This window comes from Eretmochelys imbricata, chromosome 1 (genome assembly GCF_965152235.1).
Source record: "Eretmochelys imbricata isolate rEreImb1 chromosome 1, rEreImb1.hap1, whole genome shotgun sequence".
NCBI lineage: Eukaryota > Metazoa > Chordata > Testudines > Cheloniidae > Eretmochelys > Eretmochelys imbricata.
The window spans coordinates 47,349,270-47,374,572 of record NC_135572.1 but is presented as its reverse complement, the minus strand read 5'-3'; the positions used below and the strand labels follow the sequence as shown (position 1 = coordinate 47,374,572).

General features: G+C 41.1%; 1 protein-coding gene across 1 annotated transcript; it reads left to right on the top strand.

Annotated features, from left to right (window-relative positions):
• The first annotated feature begins 1,596 nt into the window (after positions 1-1,596).
• SLC46A3 (solute carrier family 46 member 3) lies at positions 1,597-23,428 on the top strand. The gene is made up of 6 exons (XM_077809885.1): positions 1,597-1,814; positions 3,008-3,221; positions 14,666-15,539; positions 15,983-16,066; positions 18,226-18,382; positions 20,056-23,428. Exons 1-6 carry the CDS (start codon positions 1,609-1,611, stop codon positions 20,141-20,143), a joined length of 1,623 nt encoding a protein of 540 aa, XP_077666011.1. The 5' UTR covers positions 1,597-1,608; the 3' UTR covers positions 20,144-23,428.
• Positions 23,429-25,303: the final 1,875 nt, after the last annotated feature.

Below are 25,303 nucleotides of genomic sequence, written 5' to 3'. Positions count from 1 at the left end.
ACCGCCCTTGCTGCAATTTAAGCCCATTGCTTCTTGTCCTATCCTCAGAGGTTAAGAAGAACAATTTTTCTCCCTCCTCCTTGCAAAACCTTTTATGTACTTGAAAACTGTTATCTTGTCCCCCCTCAGTCTTCTCATCTCCAGACTAAACAAACCCAATTTTTTCAATCTTCCCTCATAGGTCATGTTTTCTAAACCTTTAATCATTTTTGTTGCTCTTCTCCTGACTTTCTCCAATTTTCCCACAACTTTCCTGAAATGTGGCGCTCAGAACTGGCCACAATACTCCAGTTGAGGCCTAATCAGCGCGGAACAGAGCAGAAGAATTACTTCTAGTGTCTTGCTTACAATACCCCTGCTAATACATCCCAGAATGATGCTCGCTTTTGTTGCAACAGCGTTACACTGTTGACTCATATTTAGTTTGTGATCCACTCTGACCCCCAAATCCTTTTCTGCAGTACTCCTTCCTAGGCAGTCATTTGCAATTTTTGTATGTGTGCAACTGATTGTTTCTTCCTAAGTGGAGTACTTTGCATTTGTCCTTATTGAATTTCATCCCATTTACTTCAGACCATTTCTCCAGTTTGTCCAAATCACTTTGAATTTTAATCCTATCCTCCAAAGTACTTGCAACCCCTCCCAGCTTGGTATCAGCCACAAACTTTATAAGCGTACTCTGTATGCCATTATCTAAATCATTGATGAAGCTATTGAACAGAACTGGACCCAGAACCCATCCCTGTGGGACCCCACTCCTTATGCCCTTCCAGCATGACAGTGAACCACTGATGATTACTCTCTGGGAGTGATTTTCCAACCAGTTTTGCACCCACCTTATAGTAGCTCCATCTAGGTTGTAGTTCCCTATGCAAGACAATATCAAAAGCCTTACTAAAGTCAAGATACCACATCTACTGCTTCCCCCATCTACAAGACTTGTTACCCTCTCAAAGAAAGCTATCGGGTTGGTTTGACATGATTTGTTCTTGACAAATCCATGCTGACTGTTATTTATCACCTTATTATCTTCTAGGTGTTTGCAAATTGATTGTATAATTATTTGCTCCATTACCTTGCCATTTCAGGGGGAAGTAAAGTCACAACATGGGGGATGCTAGTGATTTGTTTTCACCCCCAGGCCAGCTACTTCACTGACCAGTTTCCATACCCAAACCCAATGAGCAGGTGTCTAGATTTCATGGGGTTAAGCGCGGCCTGAGGCTCAGAGAATGCCTCTTCCACGCCACATCCCAGTGGGATGGGAATGGCAGAGGGAAACTGCCTGATCGCCCCGTCGGGGAGTGGATCCAGCCTGAGCTCCCTTAGCAGCGTGGCTGCAGCAGAACCAGAAGGCCGGGGTTCCCCCTGTCCGCCGCGGAAACCCCAGGGGCCCGTTCCGCCGCGCGGAGGGGGCTCCCCTTGGAAGCAGCGGCGGGGCCCGGGGGAGGGGAACAGGCGACGCTTGGGGCCCCGGCTGGATCAGGCGGGGGCGGGAGGGAAGGTGCCGGGTGGCCCGGGGCGCGCTGCGGGACTGGCAGGTGCTGTCTCATGCCCGCCGGGGGACGGAGCCAAGGGGAGGCCGGGCCGGGGCGAGTGGCGCGGGGGATGAGCAATCGCCGCGCTCCGTGGGACAGGCTCCGTGAGCCGGCACCCAATGAGCGGGTTCCGGCTTTGACGTGTCCCTGTTTGGGAGCAGCCTGGCGCAGCAGCTGGCCGGGGAGCACGGGTCCCTGCCGCTGCCTGGGTCGGAGCTCTGCGGGCGCCAGCCGGCGGGGGATTCGCGGCCGCGAGCGGCGGGCACTGCAGAGGAGGTGAGGGCGCTGCCGGGGCGTGGGGCGGCGGGGAGGGGCATCTCTCCTCTTCCCCCAGGCAGCGCACTGCACCCGGCACTCCCGGCGCGGGCTGAGCGTGCACCCCCCACCCCACAGCCCGCGTGGGGGAGACACATCGGGACTGGAGCACCCCCCAGAACCCGCCCGGGAACCCAGAGGCGGGCACACACAACACACTCACACAGGGAGAGGCCAGCAGCAGCCACTCAGGCACTCTGGGTTGAAGCCCGTAGGGGAGCCTAGAGCTGAATTGGATCTGCTCACCCCAGTTAAAAGCCCCTCTGCCCTGTCTTCACTGCTATTTTAACATGGGTTAGCTAAGGTGAGTGAAGACATTTTTTTTTTTTTTGCGGTGTAGACGCATTCAGACCAGTGCATACAGCCACTCAGGCTTACTTGAGATAGCAACACAGACGTTATCAGACCAAGACGTGCCACACAGACATTCAGATGTACTCTGATACCTGAACCCTTAGATACGCACAAACATGAATCTTTGCTAACACTGAAAACGGTTTGTTTTTTTTTGGGGGGGGGGAGGGGTGATGTCACACAACAGCAAGTGATCTCGCTACTACTGCTTGTAATTTTGGTCATTTTGCACATCTGGACTTTGCATAACTGGGCTATAGCTTGGAGCAGCTGAATAAACACCCCCAGAGAGAGTAGCAAGACCTGACATTTTATTTGGGGAGGAAAGATGTCTGCCTTTGGGTTCTCTAAAATGGTGTGATATGAGTTTTAAAATGATCTTTTACTGATTAACTACTTTTAGAATTTTAAAATACATGTTTTTAAGAAACTACTGAACATGGCAAAACATAAACAAGGTGAACAATAGTGAGGGGGGAAGACATCACCACCTTTAAAACATTCAGTTCTTTTTAACTAGTTAAATAATTGACAGGCTAAAACAGAAACTGAATTAAATGGGCAACTCATTTGTAACTCAGATGTTTAGCAATATAAATTACACAATAGCAATCTAAAACCGAGCTTGGCTCAAAACAGAGTGTAAGCTCCTCCCTAACTGACAGAGAATTACCATCTGACGCTTCCTTTCTCTCTGCAATGTGCAAAATCCCCCACCTGAATTTTAGACTATTCTGAAACACTAGTATGTGCGTTCCTTTCATATCGGACAGCTAATACATGTTCTTCTTTCTGAACAGAGAACTGAAGGGCAATCCAGACATGAGGAAGGTTTTGTTAGTGGAACCTGTCATCGTCATTTACGCTTTTGCCTCCTTCTTGACTGTACCGCTGATTCAGCAGTATATTTATCAGAGACTATGGGAAGAAGCAAGCAACTCCAGTTTAATAGAAAATAACAACACTACTTACTGTGAACGAAACAAAAGTAACCCAACCTATATCAAACAGAAGGTAAGTGCGGGGGGAGAGGGGGAAGTACCAATGAAAACGTATTACGAAGGAAAATTTGCAGTGAGTACTAGATAAATATGAAATTAACAGTGGTTTATTTTTTATAAAATTATGATTTCATTAATATCTATGTGGTGCCATAGGTGTGTATAGTGTTTACAAAGAATCAACTCCGCAAGATGCTGAGGATATTCAGTTCCCTCTGAAGTCATTAGGAGTTGAGGGTGCACATTATCTTAGAGAAGTGGTTCTCAACCTATTTACCATTGTGGGCTGCCTATGCAGCTCTCTATGTGTTATGTGGGTAGCATCCACCCAATATATATACTACTTGTGTGGCCCTGAGGATGTGCTGCAGCTGTATGCTGATTGGGCTGTAGGTCGAGAACCACTCCCTTAGAGGGTTTGGCCCAAAAAGAAGATATTGCCCTTACTCTGAGAAGTATAGAAACCAGGGCCCTGATCCTGCAAAGACATATGCATGTGTTTAACTTTACACAGTGTGATTAGTACCTTTGACTTCAGTGGGACTTCTCCGTGTGTCAAGTTAAGCATGTATGTCAATCTTTGCAGGACCAAGTTAGATAAATATGGCATTATACAGAGAGAGATGACATCAGACAGGGATGCGGGACCAGGAGGAGAAAATTAAAGAGAATTTTAAAATATGTATTTAATTGAGCTGATCTTTCAACAACTTTGAAAATCTCTGATTTCTCATTTATGCCAGTGGTGACATTCATTTCCTGTATTGTCAGAATATAAGGATGGCAACTCTTCAATTTGATTGTTAATGATCCTTTTAAAAAATATGTAAAGCATATTTTAATATTATTTGTACAATTTACTCTTCTTGAATTAGATATTGATTAGAATCCCCTGTTAGACCACAGCTTCCTTTACATTTAGGGGAAAGTGGTAGTTGACATGGATTTGTGAGTTATAAAAAAGGCATGTGTTAATAAGAGACCATCAGTTGACATCATTCCAAAATCAGACAAAGAGATTGTTACAAAACTCTAAGTAGCACTTGAAGTGAAGGATTTTGTGCAATCCTAGATCTGAATCTCTGGGCTGCTACCATAAAATTACTAATTAGGTATTCTGCACTGCCCCTTCTCAAGAGTAGAGCATCCAAGTTTATGTAGCCCACTTGCTATATATAACAAGGGCATGCTTGTCAATGCCATATGTAGACTCCATTGAACTTGCTTAAAGGAATAGGTCAGACTTTTTACCATGACAATGAGTTCTTCCTCATTTGACAGGAGACTAGTCAGCTAAGGAAAAACTTAAGAGGGCAAAGTTGAATTTTTGCCATAGGACTCTTGTTTTGTTTTTCGGTTCTTTTGGCTGACAGATCAGCCAAGGTAGGCCATTTATGATTCCCATGAATCCCCTTTAGTGTTGATTTACTTGGCTTCTATTTCCCAAATACTATCCTATGGGAGTCAGAGTCCAGTAGAAGCATAAACAGCTCTTCCTGGCTGACCCAACCCATGGAGCTTTAATTGAACAGCAAGAAAGCAGCTGTGCATGATCCACAGCTGCAATTGGGAAGAAGAGACCCCAGCAGCTTTCTGGTGATTGGGAGTAGGAGGCACCTTCTAGCAATCTGTTAATCCACGTAGAGATGCTAGTAGGCACTGATCTCACTAGCTCTGCAGCATGTAATTGAACACAAATAAACTCAAAACCCTGAGGCTGGGCTGCTGAGACCTTACTCGCCTCTCTCCCAGCATCAGACAGCAGGAGAGCTAGCTACTGGAATAACTTTTAGAGCACAGGAGGAGGAGAACACGTGAACTCTCCACTCCTCAAGGCTGCAATGTTTGGCTGCAAAGCTGTCCTTTTTGAAGGGGAAGAGAGGCTTCTATTGCAAGTCAATTTGACATTTAAATAGCTTGACCTGAACCAGAACTCAGGGTCTCCTGAGGTTCTTGTGAAGTGGAAGACTGTGGATGCTTTTGGCTAGATCAAGGCTTTTTGGTTCAGATCTAAAAGGGATTTATGTCCTACGGTGATCTACAATCCACCTGCACAGCTGCAGCCTAACACTGTAGGCACCTAATCTCACTCAGCACCTAAATTTTCACTGTAAAAGTGCCCTAGCTGTCAAAGTTTGTGCCTCTGGACATGGCGTTGCTCCCTCAGGCAGGTGACCTGACACCTGTCTCATGCCTAAGCCCCAGTGTGGTCTTTAAACCAGGTGAAAGTAGGTGTTAGCCTGCCTAGCTTGCTTGCTGGGCCCAATTCAGCGAGCATGCCTAACTCTTCACAAAATAGCCACGAGGAGGAGACCTCCCTTTATAACCTTTAGCTCCTCAGTGGTTAGGATACTCACCCCAGATACAGGAGACCCTGTTTCAATTCCCCCCTCTGCCTTGTGAGGAGAAGGGATTTGAAGAGGGATCTCCCACTTCTCTGGGGAAAGCTCTAACCACTGGGCTATGGAATATTTTGAGGTGGGTCTCTTTTGCTGAAGCCATTCCACTTTTTGTATTAAACAATTAAATATTAATGGGGCTAGACAAAGAGTGAGAATGTGCTGGCGTTTATGGATTCTATTCTCAGGTGCCTACCTCTCCTCATAAATTGAATAGGGAACCTAGTTCAGGGTTTGTGAATTCCAGTGATTTTTCCAAGGTGCCTAAAAGTTGGGTTTGTGGATCTGGGCTTTTTCTCTTAATAGTCTTTGTACATCACCCACAACAGGTATTTTCATCCAGTATTAGCTCTTACTGCATGCTGTGTTTTAGGTAGATGAATTTTGGCATATTGTGACTCTTTCTCAGGGTGTCCAGAACCAGAGGTCAACGTGTTACCTCCTGCCTCAGTAAGAGACATACTTGCTGTCTTTCAGTTCCCTGGCACTCATGGTCAGTTAGCCACCCAAACAAACTCCTCAGAATTTTTCCAGCCCTTACTTTGCCTGCAGGTTAAGTCTTGGTGTATCCCAGTCCCTGAACCTTCCACAAGCATCCCTCCCTGCCTCCTCCGCCCCGGTAGTGTCCAGCCACTGTCGATGGACACTCTCAGTAATTACCAGGTAAACTGTCCCTAAAGAGATAGCGTACACATGGCTAGGTGTTTACACAGCTGGATGGTTACAACTCAGGATTAGGTCCTTTATAGCAACACAGCACTGTAATTGTTTTTTAACAAAGAACAGAGATTCACAGATTCAAATGAGTATTGAGAAAGAGTAAGGGAAACAAAAATGGTTACAAATAAAACAAAACTATAACACACTTTCCAGAGATAAAAACTTAGGCTGCAACCCTTGTCTAAAGTAGTTTCTCACCCTCAAAAGTCTTTCTGTAGAGCTTGCTTGTTTTCAGTCAATCTAGGATCTATTCCTTCACAAATCATCCCCTGCACTAAGGATGTTCCTCAGTGAAATGGATAATGGGAGTTGTTCGTGCATCCCTGTTATAGCCCAGTAAACGTCTGAAAGCATTCCTGCTGTTTATTCTCCACTGTGCTGGTGCCATATTGTGTTCACATCCCTCCTCCCCCCTGTCAACCTGTTTTTCCTGTTGACTTTACATGCAAATGTAGCTCCCATTGTTTTTGGCTCATGATGCTTAATTTACATGTGACAGTGATACCTATCTTTCCTTTTGGAAGCCTCTTTCTCTGTTTGTTTGGTTACAGACTTTAAAGCATATCATCAGTACATGTACACAGTTCCTCATATAGTATTAATACATATTCTTCACAATGATATTAATGGCCAGTGTGTCATTGGCTTTCATTTCATACCTCACACAACATTCTTTATGGATAACTACTGTGACAGCAATGTGTTAGGTGCAGTGAGTTTGTCAGGCCTTATTGGAGTTGCTGACAGAACAGTGAGCCCTTTGCCAGTTGGCATTGAGGGCTTCTTAGAGTCAGACATAGGCTATGTCTACACTACAGACCGTACAGTGGCACAGGTGTACCGCTGCAGATGTGCCGCTGTAAAGTCTCCTGTGTAGCAGCTCTGTGCTGACGGGCAAGAGCTCTCCTGTTGGCACAATTAAACATGGGGCTGTCCACACTGGCGCTTCTGTTGGTGAAACTTATGTCAGACAGCTGTGTTTTTTTTCACATCCCTGAACAACAAAAGTATTTATCGTACTAGTGTAGACATAGTCATATGCTGTCATGTTGTTTTCATTATAGCAACTACAAACCCACGAATGATGAAAAATATGCCAGCTGCAGATTTCTGATCTGGAAATTTAGTTAAACTTTGTAAAAACTTAGTTTGATATTTTTTTTCTGTAGTTGACGTTTGCTGGAAAGCCCCTGAAATTCAAGCTGTTTTTCAAAACACGACAGTACATGCTTGGAAAAAGAAAACTTTTCCACTCAATGCAAAGCACTGAACCAAAGTGCTTATTCACCATGAGTCAGCTGAATTTCAAATGGCTTCTCGCAACAAGATGATTGTGAATTTACTCTTTCACACAGTTGCTCACTGCAATTATTTGACATAAAGGATGCATAATAAAAACTAGCTTTACATTCACTGTACTTGGATAACTCCTTTCAGGGCAATGGGTCTCCAGTAAGCGGGATCTTGTCCTGCAGAACTTTTCTGTTACCCATCCCCTGCCTATTTCCAGTTCCCATTATTCCATCAATACAGGCCTCAGGTAGCTGTAAACTCTGAAATAATCACGTCTGTCTGTCCTGTGTTTTACACCACACTCATCACCATAGCATCTGAGCATGAAATTCTTGCCCCATAGATGTAAATGGTAAAATCCCCATTGGCTTCAAGGGGGCCAGGATTCCACACTGAGAAAGAATTCTGTCTGCAAGTGGGTGAAAACAGGAGGCTGAGAAATTTAAACTCCAGACAGTTTGCTGAGATTATATTTGCACCAGGTATTCTGGGTTTTCCCGGGAGTCCAAGATATTAGTGACTTTTATACATAGAGGGTCTACATTTTGCTGTGGTGTTGCTCAAATTCTGTTTCTTTTCCTGAGAGACTGACAGACAAATTATCAAAAAGAAATGGAGTACTTGTGGCACCTTAGAGACTAACCAATTTATTTGAGCATGAGCTTTCGTGAGCTACAGCTCACTTCATCAGATGCATACTGTGGAAACTGCAGCAGACTTTATATATACACAGAGAATATGAAACAATACCTCCTCCCACCCCACTGTCCTGCTGGTAATAGCTTATCTAAAGTAATCGTCAGGTTAGGCCATTTCCAGCACAAATCCAGGTTTTCTCACCCTCCACCCCCCCACACAAATTCACTCTCCTGCTGGTGATAGCCCATCCAAAGTGACAACTCTTTACACAATGTGCATGATAATCAAGTTAGGCCATTTCCTGCACAAATCCAGGTTCTCTCACTCCCTCACCCCCCTCCAAAAACCCACCCCCATACACACACAGACTCACTCTCCTGCTGGTAATAGCTCGTCCAAACTGACCACTCTCCAAGTTTAAATCCAAGTTAAACCAGAACATCTGGGGGGGGGGGGGGTAGGAAAAAACAAGAGGAAATAGGCTACCTTGCATAATGACTTAGCCACTCCCAGTCTCTATTTAAGCCTAAATTAATAGTATCCAATTTGCGCATGGCCCCACAGTATGCCAACATTTTTATGGCTGATTTAGAACAACGCTTTCTCAGCTCTCGTCCCCTAAAGCCCCTACTCTACTTGCGCTATATTGATGACATCTTCATCATCTGGACCCATGGAAAAGAAGCCCTTGAGGAATTCCACCATGATTTCAACAATTTCCATCCCACCATCAACCTCAGCCTGGTCCAGTCCACACAAGAGATCCACTTCCTGGACACTACAGTGCTAATAAACAATGGTCACATAAACGCCACCCTATACCGGAAACCTACTGACCGCTATTCCTACCTGCATGCCTCCAGCTTTCACCCTGACCACACCACACGATCCATCGTCTACAGCCAAGCTCTGCGATACAACCGCATTTGCTCCAACCCCTCAGACAGAGACAAACACCTACAAGATCTCTGTCAAGTTTTCTTACAACTACAGTACCCACCTGCGGAAGTAAAGAAACAGATTGATAGAGCCAGAAGAGTTCCCAGAAGTTACCTACTACAGGACAGGCCTAACAAAGAAAATAACAGAACGCCACTAGCCGTCACCTTCAGCCCCCAACTAAAACCCCTCCAACGCATTATTAAGGATCTACAACCTATCCTAAAGGATGACCCAACACTCTCACAAATCTTGGGAGACAGGCCAGTCCTTGCCTACAGACAGCCCCGCAACCTAAAGCAAATACTCACCAACAACCACATACCACACAACAGAACCACTAACCCAGGAACTTATCCTTGCAACAAAGCCCGTTGCCAATTGTGCCCACATATCTATTCAGGGGACACCATCACAGGGCCTAATAACATCAGCCACACTATCAGAGGCTCGTTCACCTGCACATCCACCAATGTGATTTATGCCATCATGTGCCAGCAATGCCCCTCTGCCATGTACATTGGTCAAACTGGACAGTCTCTACGTAAAAGAATAAATGGACACAAATCAGATGTCAAGAATTATAACATTCATAAACCAGTCGGAGAACACTTCAATCTCTCTGGTCACGCAATCACAGACATGAAGGTCGCTATCTTAAAACAAAAAAACTTCAAATCCAGACTCCAGCGAGAAACTGCTGAATTGGAATTCATTTGCAAATTGGATACTATTAATTTAGGCTTAAATAGAGACTGGGAGTGGCTAAGTCATTATGCAAGGTAGCCTATTTCCTCTTGTTTTTTCCTACCCCCCCCCCCCAGATGTTCTGGTTTAACTTGGATTTAAACTTGGAGAGTGGTCAGTTTGGACGAGCTATTACCAGCAGGAGAGTGAGTCTGTGTGTGTATGGGGGTGGGTTTTTGGAGGGGGGTGAGGGAGTGAGAGAACCTGGATTTGTGCAGGAAATGGCCTAACTTGATTATCATGCACATTGTGTAAAGAGTTGTCACTTTGGATGGGCTATCACCAGCAGGAGAGTGAATTTGTGTGGGGGGGTGGAGGGTGAGAAAACCTGGATTTGTGCTGGAAATGGCCTAACCTGACGATTACTTTAGATAAGCTATTACCAGCAGGACAGTGGGGTGGGAGGAGGTATTGTTTCATATTCTCTGTGTATATATAAAGTCTGCTGCAGTTTCCACAGTATGCATCTGATGAAGTGAGCTGTAGCTCACGAAAGCTCATGCTCAAATAAATTGGTTAGTCTCTAAGGTGCCACAAGTACTCCATTTCTTTTTGCGAATACAGACTAACACGGCTGTTACTCTGAAACCAGACAAATTATCCTCTCTCTTCATCCTGTGTAGTTCCCCCCCTTTTTTTAGGGTTGGGAGGGGCTTTTCAATCTCAACAATGTCAGGGCAAATTTAGAAAATAAATTTTAAGACAATAGGGGAGCATTTGGGGTCTGTAAAGATATATAAGATGTGGATAAGGCCTTTGCGGCACTTAAATTCATTGTCTCATAGGTGTTGGGTAAATGTATTCACCTTATAATTAATTAAGAAGAGGTTCAGAATTCACTGGAATGAAAGCTGGTGCTTTCTGATTACTGGATTGAACAAAATCTCTTTTAACTGAGCTCAGAGGAGTTATATTGAAGCATTATTTATCTTACAGTATCCTTTGCTAGTATTCAGAGTAACAGCCGTGTTAGTCTGTATTTGCAAAAAGAAAAGGAGTACTTGTGGCACCTTAGAGACTAACCAATTTATTTGAGCATGAGCATCTGATGAAGTGAGCTGTGGCTCACGAAAGCTCATGCTCAAATAAATTGGTTAGTCTCTAAGGTGCCACAAGTACTCCTTTTCTCTTTGCTAGTATGTAACATTCTTTAATTATATGAGCCAGTATCAGTTTGCCCTGTCCTGGTCATTGTTCAGCCTTAGGCACAACATTCCTCACTTAACTAAAGCCTTATTTAAATCAAGGGATTCTTCATTTTCATCCATTTAATTTTGTATTCTAGGATTTTTTGTTCTGTATAATCATATTTTAGAGTGTAGTGGATTTGCAGATTAAGAAAATATGGCCAGATTCTCTGCTGCTCTAAACCTGTGTAGCACCATTGATTTTAATGGAGTTGTGCTCATTTGAACGAGCTGAGGAGTTGGCCCATAATTTTTTACGTTCATTTTCATTTACTTTATAAATGCCTGAACTGGTCATTGATCGTGTTCATGCATTCTAAATGTGGCATATGTCCCCCCACCTCTGTCCTTGAACTAGATCTGCTGGTGCAAGCCATGGTAATTCCAGTGAAATTAATGGAGATGGGTGATTTACAGGAGTTGAGCATCTCGCCCCCTTTTTCGCTTGTGTTGGACTTTCTCCTCCAAAACACACACGCACACATGCCATTTTTCTCTTCTTGTTTAATGTTATTAAGGGCGTTGGGTTTTTAGCTATCATATCTGTATGAGTTTTAGACTGTTTTAGGTATGGGTTTTTCAGTACCCTGAGCATTCCTATGTGGGATGGGGTGGGACAGGATGGTAAAGTACAGTTTTGTTACCGAGTATTGGCATTTCTGTGATGCTCATCACTGTGGTGTGCCAGCTTAGTATTGGAGTACCAGGTTTAGTAAGGAAACATTGCATACAACATGGAACAAGTACAGTGAATGTAAAGCTGTTTGCTTCTTAACTGTACAAAAAGTGCTACCCAGGAATCAATTTTTTTCTCGGTCTTCACAACTGCAGTTAATCCTTGTCTCACAAGATGCCTCTGCTTTGTTCGTTGTGCCCATTTGTCTGCAGGCTATTGCTTCCCTTCTCATTGCTGCTGTCTCTGCAGAGCAAGTAGTTTCCCTTCCCATGCTCCCCTCCCTCTCACTCTTTAGGATAAATCACTTCCTTTCCTAACACCACTACTCTCCTTTCATGATGCTTGTCTTTCCTTTGCACCACTGCACTCTGTAGACAGGGCCCGTCCCTCTTTTTGTGCTGATCAGGTTGCTTCCTTTCTCACTGTCTAGACTGGGGTTCTCACAAGAAATTTTTTGGTGGCCGCTCTGACGGTTTTTCCTAAAATACTTAATTAACTTTAGGAAAAACAAATAAATATGCACATATCCATGTCCAAATCATTGTAATTTATTTATGTAGGGTTTTTTCAGACTCAGTAATAAAAATTATATACAGTTGTCTCTATTCTTTACTGGACCGAAACCGAATAGAACCATAAATAAGGTGCTTTGCACATCCTTGCCTTTTTTGTAGTTGTTTCTTTTGCTTTTTTTTTTTTTTTTTTAAGACTTGCTAGCTAGTAAGTCTGCTCCTGTGAAGACTGATATTTGTAGGTTTGTTAATATCACTTTTCATAGCAGACTTACTCAACCCTGGCAAGCGGGGGAACAAATTAAGCTGTGAATGGAGAGGTGGGTAGGGAGGCAGTGGGGACCAAGGGCAATGGAGGGCTGGGGAGGTACTGGAGGTTAGTGATTTGGAGACTTTCTGAGCCTGAGAAATCCTTTCCACTGGTATTAAATGTATTTGCACCTGGTAGGTAAATTATCCAGGTACTTCACACTGACGCTCTGCAGGAAGACTTCACAGACCTGTTGAGGGTCATAGAAGTGTAGTACTGTAAGGGATTTCAGTAGGTCATCTAGTCCAGTCCCTTGCACTCAAGGCAGGACTACATAATAACTAGACCACTCCTGACAGGTGTTTGTCTAACCTGTTCTTAAAAACCTCCAGTCACTGAGATTCCACAGCCTCCCAAGGCAATTTGTTCCAGTGCTTAACCACCCTGACAGTTTGGAAGTTTTTCCTAATGTCCAACCTAAACTGTCCTTGCTGCAATTTAAGCCCATTGCTTCTTGTCCTATCCTCAGAGGTTAAGGAGAACGATTTTTCACTTTCCTCCTTGTAACAGCCTTTTATGTACTGGCAGTGATGCTGGAACACTTTTTGTAGTGGGAGTGCTGGAAGCCAGCTAAGGAAACTGTAAAGAAGTGGTCCCCAAATGTTTTACCTCGCACCCCCCTTACGCCTGTCTGTGCTCCCCCACCTCCCAGAGCCAGGGCTCTGGGAGGGGGACACGGACAGGGGTAAGGGGGCCGAGAGCTGGGGCTGGAAGCAGAGCTGCGGGTGCGGGGCCAGCTGCTGGGACCCAATGTGGGGCCAGGAGTGGAGCCCTGGGCATGGGCTGGAGGTGCTGCAGCACCCCCTACACTCCTACTTCCCACACCTATGTGTAGCAGAAAACTGTTATCATGTCCCCCCTCAGTCTTCTCTTTTCCAAACTAAACAAGCCCAGTTTTTTCAGTCTTTCCTCACAGGTCATGTTTTGTAGACCTTCAATCATTTTTGTTGCTCTCCTCTGGACTTTCTCCCATTTGTCTTCATCTTTGTCTTCATCCAGACCTGGACACAGTACTTCAATTGAGGCCTTATCAGCTTGGAGTAGAGTGGAAGAATTACTTCTCATGTCTTGCTTCTCGTGTCATGGGATACTATGTGATAATATTAAGTATAGATGTGTTAGTATGATTAGTTTTTATGCAATACACTAGAACCTCAGAGTTATGAACTGACCAGTCAACAATACACCTCATTTGGAACTGGAAGTATGCAATCAAGCAGCAGCAGAAACAAAATTTTTAAAAAACCCGAAATACATTACAGTACTGTGTTAAACATAAACTACTAAAAAATAAAGGGAAAGTTTAATAACAAGATTTGACAAGGTAAGGAAACTGTTTCTGTGTTTGTTTCATTTAAAGTAAAAGGGTTAGAAAGCTGCATTTTTCTTCTGTATAGTAAAGTCTCAAAGATGTATTAAGTCAATATTCAGCTGTCAACTTTTGAAAGAACCACTGTAACGTTTTGTTCAGTTACAAACATTTCAGAGTTATAAACGACCTCCATTCCTGAGGTGTTGGTAACTCTGAAGTTCTACTGTATCTCCTTGATGTGCATTATTATTTATTGATATAGCACTATCAATATGCATGGCATTTTACAGATAAGTAAAATACCATGGGCTCTGCAATAATCCCATTCAGGGCCAGTTTCTGATCCCCCTTATCTGCATTAAATTGCATGTTTCAGTATGATTACGTGTGAGTAAGGGAATCAGCATCTGGCCATAAACTAGTAGTAGTTTTATCACCGACTTCAGTAAGAGCAGAAGCAGACCAATGTTGCTGAAGGGCTCACAGCATAGGGGCCTGAACTTGCAAATGCGTGCTCACAACAGTAGTCTCGTTGACTCCATTGGGACGACTCATCAAGTAAGGACTACTTGCCTGAATAAGAGAGTTCAGGATCATGTCCTAAGTTAAAATACAGCACGAAAGAGTGACAATATTAAGGGAAGAGAGAGGAAGGACAAAGGTTACAGAAGTAGAATTTTTTGGATACGTAACTGCTTCATATTTTTTTTTCCTCATTTGCAGGAAGTCCAAGAAAAGGCCTCTCTTTTTCTTATGCAGTTGGACTTAACTGGCGCAGTTCCCAGCATTTTGGTTGCCATTGTCCTTGTAGCTGATGGGGATCGTCATGGACGCAAAAAATCTTTAGTTCTGCCTTCAGTGGGAGCTTTTATATCCAATGCTTTCCTCGGTGCATTCTCGTATTTCTCCCTATCCCTCTCTATTTTCTTTGCAGTTGTATTTTTTGGTTCACTGTTTGGAAGCATGGCAACTTTCCTCGGAGGAGCCTTTGCCTTTATAGCTGACCTATGTAATGAAGAGAAGCAGAAAACGATACGTATAGCTGTGGTCGATTTGATTTTTGGACTTGTATCTGGATTAGCAGGACTGACTTCCGGCTACTTCATAAGAGGATTAGGCTTTCCCTGGACATTTGTGGTTGCTTCTCTGCTTCACTTTATTAATATTTTCTATATTACATTTTGGCTGGAGGATACAGTACGTGTACCTGAATTCCAGCAACATGCATTAGTATCTTGTACTGAAGGCCTTAAAGAAACATTTTCTGGAGTGTACATGCTTTTTAAAACTTCCACTTATAAAAAACGAACTTTAATCATTGTATTGCTTTTTACATTCATGATGTATTTTTTTACCTTGATTGGTGGGAGTTCTCTTTTTACATTGTATGAACTGGATGAACCTCTCTGCTGGAATGAACTCTACATAGGATATGGAGCAGCTGCATTCACTTCTGTTTCTCTGACCAGTTTTTTAGGAATATACTTTTTTTCACATTGTCTCAGGGACATCTATATTGTCTTCATTGGGATATTTTCTTACATTGGAGGAATGGTCATGGCTGCCTTTGCCAAAACTACACTGCTCATGTTTTTAAGTGAGTTCAAAAGCAGGCCCTTTAGATTCATGAAATACGTGAAAATTGTTATATTCTATATAATTAAGCCAGCTGATCCCTTAAAAAAACCTAAAGATATGTTTAAAAGTAATGTTCAATCAAATCCATGTTGGATTTTAAGTGTAAATTCAAAAATGAAAAGTGTGACAAGTTAATGAAAGCACTTCCTTATAGCTTTTTGCTTTTAATATCACATATATACACTGGATTTATCAATGTTTCTCTGTGCTAAGATAATTTAAGATGTAAAGTAAAATTTACATACAATAGTAGTTATGGTTTGAATCTTCTATTGCTTTTACTATTTGGAGCCTTCAGTACATAAAATGCAGTTAGACCATTTAAAAAAAATGGCAGTTCACCTTTAAATTCTAAAAGTGCTGTTACCTGAGTGACTCATGACTAATTATATTGTTTTGCAGTGAGAGTGCCCTCTCTCCTATGTTTTATGCCCATTCCAGTTCTACGGTCCATGATGTCAAAAGTGGTTCTGACTAGTGAACAAGGTGAGTTGAATTTATTAAAGAAACACAGTCATTAGGCATCTTCAAACAAATAGGCTCTAAATTATAAAATGTTTTGAACATATTTGTGTGCAGAGTTTCCTTTTTTTTTTTTTTTTTTTGCTTGTACTAGCTTTTAAAGGTAATTTCTTTAATTTCAGGCTCTATCTATTATCACACTACTTTATTTCAGTAAAATCCTTGTGACTTTTGTTTCCAAGTTAATGTAAACAAGATTAGATGTTAACACCTGGTCAAAATTTCTCCTTCGGGGAAAAAAACAAAAACCCTAAAAGATTGGTTAGCGTTTTGGTTAAAAATAGTGATCCTCTGAAAACTTGAAGTGGAGTTAAAGATTTGTTATACAGTTGTGACTTGACAAGTGCTTTTAACATTCGGCAAGTTTTCACATTCAGAGAGATAAATAAATCTCATGTTTAGTCAGCCATTACACAGGGTGAACGGCCAATCTTTGAAACACTTGAAAGGATGAAAAGAAACAGTTAAGGACTGTGATACTGAGTTGTGCACCACTGCCTCATGGCTATAGTAAATTTCCCAGAGGACATAACATCAATTCTTACCTATGTAAAACCATGGATGTTTAGATTTCAAACTAAAAACACTTTATATAGTGTAGTGCAGAAATGAAGCCTGTTATTCTGGAAGGATTTCATTGATTTTTTTTTTTTTTTAAATTTTAAAGATAGTAAAGAATAGCTTATTGTTTGAAGTATGTATGTACCATATTTTGGCACCTTTAGCTCCGAATGCTCTCACAGAATTTTGAGTAGCCAAACTGATACTTTGTGAAAGTGCCAGATCATTTATTGCAAAGGAGTTTCTCTTAAGCTATTCATATTGATAATATATTTAGCGAAACAAAGATGTTTTTATCTGTACTGGTCTCTAATCATTCACATTGCCAAGGAACTACAAATGTGGAAATATCTTTCTTTAGGATTGCCTATAGTTGAGTGGCTTGATGTAGGAGACAGTTTGCCTTTTAGTGATTGACTCAAAGAGCTCATTCTATTTAGCTTAACAAAGAGAAGATTAAGGGGTGACGTGGTTACTGTCTATTTGGATCTACATGGGGAACAAATATTTAATAATGGGCTCTTCAATCTAACCGAGAAAAGTATATCAGAATCCAGTGGCTGGAAGCTGAAGCTAGACAAATTCAGGCCAGAAATAAAGCATAATTTTTTAACGTTGTTTGCAGTTAACCATTGGAATTATTTACCAAGGGTGATGGTGGCTTCTCCATCATTGGCAATTTTTAAATCAAGATTGGATGATTTTCTAAAAGATCTGCCCTAGGAATTTTTTTGTGGAAGTTCTATGACCTTTGTAATACAGGAGGTCAGACTGGTTAATCACAATGGTCCCTTCTGGCCTTGGAAACTATGAATATGTGAATTTATGCTGAATTATTAGTCATTTTATCTATATAGCACCATGAGCATATACAATGCTGTGGCATGGGCAAGCATGCCAAAAGAAGACATTCTTTCCTAAAGAATATACAGTCTAAAGGTGTAATCTGGATGGAGTATAATACAAAAAATGCAGACAAATGTAGGAATTTTTTATTTCTGGAAATGGAGGAAGAGGATAGAGGCACTGAAGTCTTGATCCAGCAAAGCACTTGCTTTGTTGGATTAGACCCGTGTTGAACATTAGCTGGAAGCTGTTCAGCATATAAGAGGTAGCATGAACGAAACAACAAAGTTGGGAAAAGATGGACATAGAGAAAAAATAGAAGAGGAGAGCAGGAAAAGGGAAGATATAGTGGGTGGAGTTGTACAGAACTTTGCAAGTGAGAATGAGTCGTTTGATATGGAAGGACAGTGAGCGTTACTGAAAAGATTCAAGAAAGGAGATACATGGGCAGAGTGGTCGTAAAGATAATCTCCACTGGCAACACGCTCTTGACTCTTAACAAATAATAATTTTGAAGGTGGTTCTCCTCCCCTCCGCCCCCGGGGAAAGCATTCTAATAGTGAGATTCTGCACAGTAATTGTACGATGTGGAATTGTAACTGTAGTGGATCTTTTGTATTTTTTTATTAATCCTCTTCTCTGACCAAAGTGAATGACTTTAATTTCAATACATGCAGAGCACTGTATTGTTATCCAGATATTTTTTATTTTGACAGGTGCCGTGTTTGCTTGCATTGCCTGCTTGGAAGTTATGACTGCTGCCATTTCGCTCACAGTTTTTAATAGTCTCTATGCAGCCACTGTAGCTTGGTTTCCAGGCTTTAGTTTCCTCTTATCAGCTGGTCTTTGTATAATTCCCCTGGGCATCTTGTGGTAAGTATATATCATAAGATTTTTTTATTAGAGTAGAAATATATTTATGTATGAAGTGAAGCTGGGTAGTTTAGTGGATAAATGTTGCCTTTCACCTGTTGGCTCCATATTTAAGTCTAACTTGAGTTTCCTAATATGGGGCTAAATTCTACCCCTGGATGCATGTGTGTAGCTTCCATTGGCATGAGTGGGAGCCCTGTTTGAGTGTGTGCATCTTGAGGGAAAGTTTGGCACAAAATGAGGGTAATTGAGCTGTATGAAAGCAGAGAGCTCAGTTTTGTTGTATATTCTTACCAGAGGGAGTTTTATGGGCCTGATCCAAAGCCCACTGAAGTGAATGGGAGCATTTCCATCCAGGCCCTTTTGCCTTGATCCTGCCCCATTAAAATCAACAGGATCTTTGATATTGACATTTACTTCACTGAGCATGGGATCAAGCCCTGTGTGGACAAATCTCCATGCATATCAGAAAAGCTGGGGGAAGGACAAACTTGTGTCATATTTACCCACACTCAACCAGCTGTATTTCAGTAATATTCAGGACAAATTATACCTTTCCTTGGCGTTCATGATATCTGAATTCACTTGCATTCTCTCTAACGTAAACTATGCATCTGAGACTTTGAAACATGAATGGAGTTGACCCAGTTCATGTATATTCTTAGATTCATAGAAAGTTAAATATTTACTAAGAGGGATAGTGTTATTCCTCCTGAAGTCTTGTACCTTTTCACCTTGTGCTTAAACTTCACCTCAAATACCTTTTGTTCTGGATTAGCTGAGTTTTAAGATCAGAGTAAAAAGAAAAGGAGGACTTGTGGCACCTTAGAGACTAACCAATTTATTTGAGCATAAGCTTTAGTGAGCTATAGCTTACTTCATCGGATACATAGAGTAGTGAGACGAGAAGAACACTTCCGACTTCAGTGCCTTTCAACATTTCAGAACGTTGGACCTGATTCACTACTGCATCACTCCAGTTTTATGCCACTCTAATTCCATTGAATTACCCTGGCTTTAAACTGGAGTAATATATCAGTGATTCTGAACCACTAAGTTTAATGGAGTTGGAAGATAGAGTCTCATCCTGGAAGTGGAGAGTATTTTAGAACATAAAGATACTGAGGTTCTCAAATACTCTGTTAGTGGGGCCATATGAGAACCTTAGATATAGAGAGCTATAACAATCTATAATTTCCAGAATAACAGGGAAAGCTCCTTTCAAAAAGGCAGGGTTTTCTGTACAAAGGGTCATAGACACATACCAGTAAATTAATCCATCTTGGATCCAGAACTATAGAATAGCATGATAGTTATTTCTGAAGGTCCTCTCTTCCCTCTCCACTCCAGATTGTGCCTTATCTGTAGTATACTGCCCTTAGAATAACCTCACTCACCCTGAGAAACCATCCTTTCTGAGGGTGTCAGAGCAGAAACTGCAGCTTGTTTCAATTTGTGCTAAATCAGGCATGCTGGCTTAGTGCTTTTCACAGAGAACCAAAATGAGATTGTCTAACTTATGTTACATAGGGCAAGTATTATCATTGCTTTATTTATTAAGCCACCTGGACCTTTCTGTGCAGAAAGCCATTGGGTGGTGTTGGTGCTGATTCAGCATACTGTACATTACTGTCTTGCTAAAAATGTCTTAGTGTCTTCTCTCTCTCTTTCAGCTGGCTTATGTGCACCCGTTGGCATGAAGAGGACTTGGCATCACTTGTATATGAAGAACAATCCAGTGAAGAGAGTATTGAGAGTTGAACAAAGAATTTAACTACCTTGGTTTTCTAGTCTGTTGTGCATGATACAACCTGTTACATACACGCTGATAGGGGAATGAGTGTGACAGTTGTAGATGAAATCTGGACAGTAGCCCTGTAAGTTACCATAAAACTGTTAGCATTTCTAGTCTTTCTATTTTATGCTAGAATGAGTTTAATCCTTATACTTAACTATGCAAATAGGGTGAGAGTGGAGGATCCTTATCAGTTTTTAAAGTATAGCAAAAATGTTTGATTTATGAATAAGAATTTAGAATGACTTATTTTTTTACATGCTGTGCTCTTGGATTTACAAATAATATCTCTTTCAGAATTAAGAGAAAATAAGTGAAAGCCATATTTTGTTGTGTCTCAGGTTTGAAAATGATTTTAAGTGAGGCATATGATGCAGCTGTGTGATCTATACTTGTGTGACAATGATAGTTTGCCAGATTATCAGCTTGTATAAATCACTGTAGTTCTGTTGAAGCCAATGGAGTTATGCCAGTTTGCACCAGCTGAGGATCTGGCCTATAGTGTGCATCTCAAAGGACTTTTGTGTTACTGTGGGGCCTGTAGGACAGTCAAAAATGAGCAAACTATATGTGTTCTCTTCCAAAAGGCAAAACTGGGAAAATTCTGGCATATACTGTAAATTAAACCATTTTTCTGCAGGTTTAATTTATATGTGAAACATTTGTGAGTGTGGAACTCACCTGTAACTTTGTTCTCAAGATGGGTTTTCCCTCTAATGTTGTAATGTGAATAACCTGTGGCAATGAGAAACCAGCATGGACTCTTTCCAATGCATTCCTTCTCATGGCAGCTAGATGCACTCATTCCATTGGTGGGATCTGTGATATCAACATTTGGCCAGTTGGAACTAGTTTGAGGTTAACTCATTTCATACACAACATCAACCAGCTGCAATATTGTGGTAACTTTTGCTCATTGCCTTCAATTTACACTCTAATCTCTAGTCGTATTCCTACAATCGTTGGATGGACATGGACAAAGTCTCACTCATGAGTAAGTTATTAATTTTATATAGAAACTGTTGTGCCAGAACAGACTCATAGTCTATCCACTCCTTGTCCTGCATGTGGCAGTAACCACAGTGAGAAGGGATATCTGTTCCTGACCCTAGCTAGCGACTGGTCTATGCTGTGAAGTAGAAGGGATTTTTTTATTAGTTATTTTAACTGCAGATGTTCTTCTACAGAGCCAGATCCTGGTCCATTTAAGTAACTGAGAGTTTTGCCATTGATTTCAACAGGACCAAGGTCTAGCCCTAAATGTTTAAGCCTTTTTAATAATCTGTTAAATAATTTGTTTCAATAATATTCTAGGCTAATTATAGAGGCTGCGATTCTGCAAAGACTTAAGCACATGCATTTTCAGCACTTCAAATATTACTTGCATTGTGTAAACTTAAGTATGTGCATAAGCCAGATTGTATAAAAGGTTTTTGTTGTTTTTTTTAAACCAGTTCTAAATATGCTGCCTTTTAACTTCATCGTGTCCTTTCCCCCACCCAATTATGGGGCAAGATATATATACCATTCATTTACCTACATCATAGCTCCATTTAAATCATTGTAGCATCTTTAAGAGCTCCTCTCTTGAAAGACCATAAGATCTTTCTCTTCTGTGGATCTTTTTTTATTTCTTTTATAACCTTGGTGAAGTGACTAAATCTGATCCACACATCTAATTGTTTTGCACTGAATGCACTCTAATTGTAATTAGAACTTATATAGCACTTTTCATCTTCAAGGCACTTTACAATTATTTAAGTAATGAATTCTCACCCTCTGGGGTAGATATTATCATCCCTGTTTATGAGATGAGGAAACAGAGAGGTTAAGTGACTTATCCAGGGCCACAGAGCAAGTTAGCACCAGAACTGGAATTCAGAAGGAATTCCTGGCTCATTGGTCTTGCAGTATGATAGCTTTATGCGCAAGTCAGGCAGGCAATTGCATTATATAACGCACAACTCTGCCCTTCCCTTCTCACCCTGTTTTTTAAAAAAACCCATAGATAATTATTAAGCAGAGATTTGGTACAGTCATTAGAATAAAGTAAATTGGTTGGAGTTCACTTTAGCCTCCATATTAGGAAGGATGTTATTTTAGGAAATCAACTGTGAAATGTGAACTAACTGTATATGCACATACACTTTAAACAGCAAAAGGACAGAATTCGGGTAAGAGAAACCTCTTTGTTACCATATAGGAGAGACAGACGACAGACCACAAATCTGCACAACTCAAATGACCTTCCTCTCTTCTTTCAAATTCACTTTAAGAACACCCTACTTAGCTTTAGCAAAGCCTTTCAGAGGTAATCCACCAAAAATATTGGCACCATATCAAGATTGGTGCCAAAAAAGGTGTATATTATGTGTATGATCTAGACTGCAGACTCTTCAGGACAAGGACTTTTTGCCTTCCTTTACTTTTGTACAACTCCAAGTACACTGGTGATGCTCACTAAATAGAGAGCATAAGTTCACAGGAGAGTCTAAGGACTCTTAAACACAAACTGAAAAAAGCACTTGAGTTGTAAACAACTTTTTGCTTTTAACAAAAGCAAGGACATTTTTTCCATAAGAGTGCTGTGATGATTTTTTAGGCTCTTCATATAGACCACACACAATTCTGATCTGCCTACTCTGCTCATACAGGTTATATAATATTTTCTGGTGTTAACTATGTAGAGTGAAGCTGCTGTGTAGAAGTTAATAGCTCCTGAAAAATGTAGTGATTCAAAAAAGAGGAAACGATACCTTCATTCATTTCCCATTCTTTATGGAGGTTCTGTCATTGTCCCCTGGCAGTAATCTGAAAAACCTAGTTCTACAATGGGACATTCCATTGGCCCAAATGAGAATTTTCACACATGATCATATTACATGGGTGGGAGAATGCAACATTTTATGTCAATTTTGCAGCACACAATGTATAAAACCATGTTTTGTGGACTTGTCTATATGGAGATGCAAAATATTTCTGGTGAATATAGCACATAAAATAAGCACGATTAAAATAAGTAGGAGATTATGCCAAAAGGTATGTAGAATCATTTCTCTCATTTATTCTGTATATAGCATGAGACACCAGATGGGTTGAGGCCTCCAGGCACTCCTGTACTATACATTTTTAATAATAAAACCTTAAATTTTGTAGCAATTGAGTGATTTGAGAAGTGAAATATTTTTGTAAAAATGCAAGCACCCTTTTGCTATAAGTCAATAAAGCAGAGATCTGTCTAGTCTTCTAAACGTTTGGCTCTTGTTCTTTTGACAGATAAGCATGCACAAAGCAATACAATTGGTGGAGTAATATTTAGAAGCAGCTCAGGCCACCACCATATTGAATTTCCTTTGCAGCTAGTGATACAAAATACTATGTACTTGACACTCAAGTGAAATGACTGGAGATCACATCGTACGCAAACAAAACAGCATGTGAGCTAATATGGGCTAGCCTTTCACAGTTCTTACATGGACAGTAAAAATGCTATTCCAAAATGCTGTTTTGTTTTATAACAAGACTCCCTGACTCCTGCAGCTCTCCAGTGAAGCAGACTGGAAATTCCACAACCTCCTCAGGTAACTTAAAAATTGAAGGTTTTTTTTCTTTTTACTAAGTTAAATATGAAAAATAATGCAGTCAGGAAAGTATCCTTTCTGGAATGCAACATGCTGCCTCCACATTCTTCAATTTGCTGCAAGACTTTGTATTAAAAATGCATAACTGCACTGGAGAATTGGCAGGAAGGGAAGCTGGTTGTTTTGGCCCACAGGAGTAGGGAACAGCTAGGACTTTTGGTACACAAACAGGCATAGGAGATGCCTTGGGATTTTGGAATAAACGTGTACCTGCATGTTTCTGCAGAAGTATTCAGCAATGCTAGAGTAGAGAACAAGGCTCACATTTAAGTTCTCGACATTATGCTTCAGAGTTAACATCCAAATCTGCTGAATGGATGTAGTTCCCATGTCCCACAATTACTGTTTCAGGCCATTTACAAACCTGGGTAGACTTCATTGCATTAAGCTTATTTTTGGAAGGTTTTCTTTGCAATCATTGGGTCTTGAGATGGATGATTTCGGGGGGGAGATAGCTCAGTGGTTTGAGCATTGGCCTGCTAAACCCAGGGTTGTGAGTTCAATCCTTGAGGGGGCCATTTAGGGATCTGGGGCAAAAAATGGGGATTGGTCCTGCTTTGAGCAGGGGGTTAGACTAGATGACCTCCTGAGGTCCCTTCCAACCCTTGTATTCTATGATTTTTTTTTTAATAGGACCCTACTTCAAAAAGACACAGCAATCCATAGCATTTAGGCTGGTTACATTCTCAAAGTGTACATAACACACTTTGACCACTGTATGAAGTAAGAGAACAAACAGAATTGTCCTAAACTTATTGCAAGGATTTGTAATATGTTATGCATATAATTAACTTTGAATAGCTTGTAAGAGCCTGTGTAATTTAAATAAAAATACACCCTTTAAACTTACAAAAAACAGCTTTAATCTGGCTATTCATTTATAAAAGATGCATTAGTGTAGCTTAATTTTAGGCTCTCCCTTTGGTTATCCCCAGATAAGATTGTTTATTACAACCAAGTCAGTTCAGTTTTAATTTTATGTTCTGCAGTTATGTAAAATAAAAATTCATGTTTACTGTAACACTTTTGTTATGCAGTCTGTCAGATGTACCTTTGTTTCATGCAAACATTATGAATTTTACATTTTCTTTCTCAACATTGGTATTTTTCCCTTAACCACTTAGCAGCATTTAAAGGTTATTTTAAGTTTCCATGTAGGCGGGAACATAGCCCAAAATAGGGCTACAGAAGCTCTCATTCTACAGAGCAATGGAGCCCGACGAGACTGTTGTGAAATCGAAAAGAGGGGTTCCCCCCTCAAAAGTAGCTGGGTAAAGCCAAATTCAGCTCCCAACTCTTCCTAGGGAGCAGTGTCTAATTCTATCCTAAGGGGCAACTGAGCTCCAGTGAGTGAGCATCTTAGCTGGGGGAGACAAATGTGTGTGGCAGGTTTCTTTTCTACCCATGAGCTACTGAGGATCCTTAAAAGGACTGCAAGTGACAAGAGTAACATTGCTTGGGTTGGAGGTCAGGGACTTGAGTTAT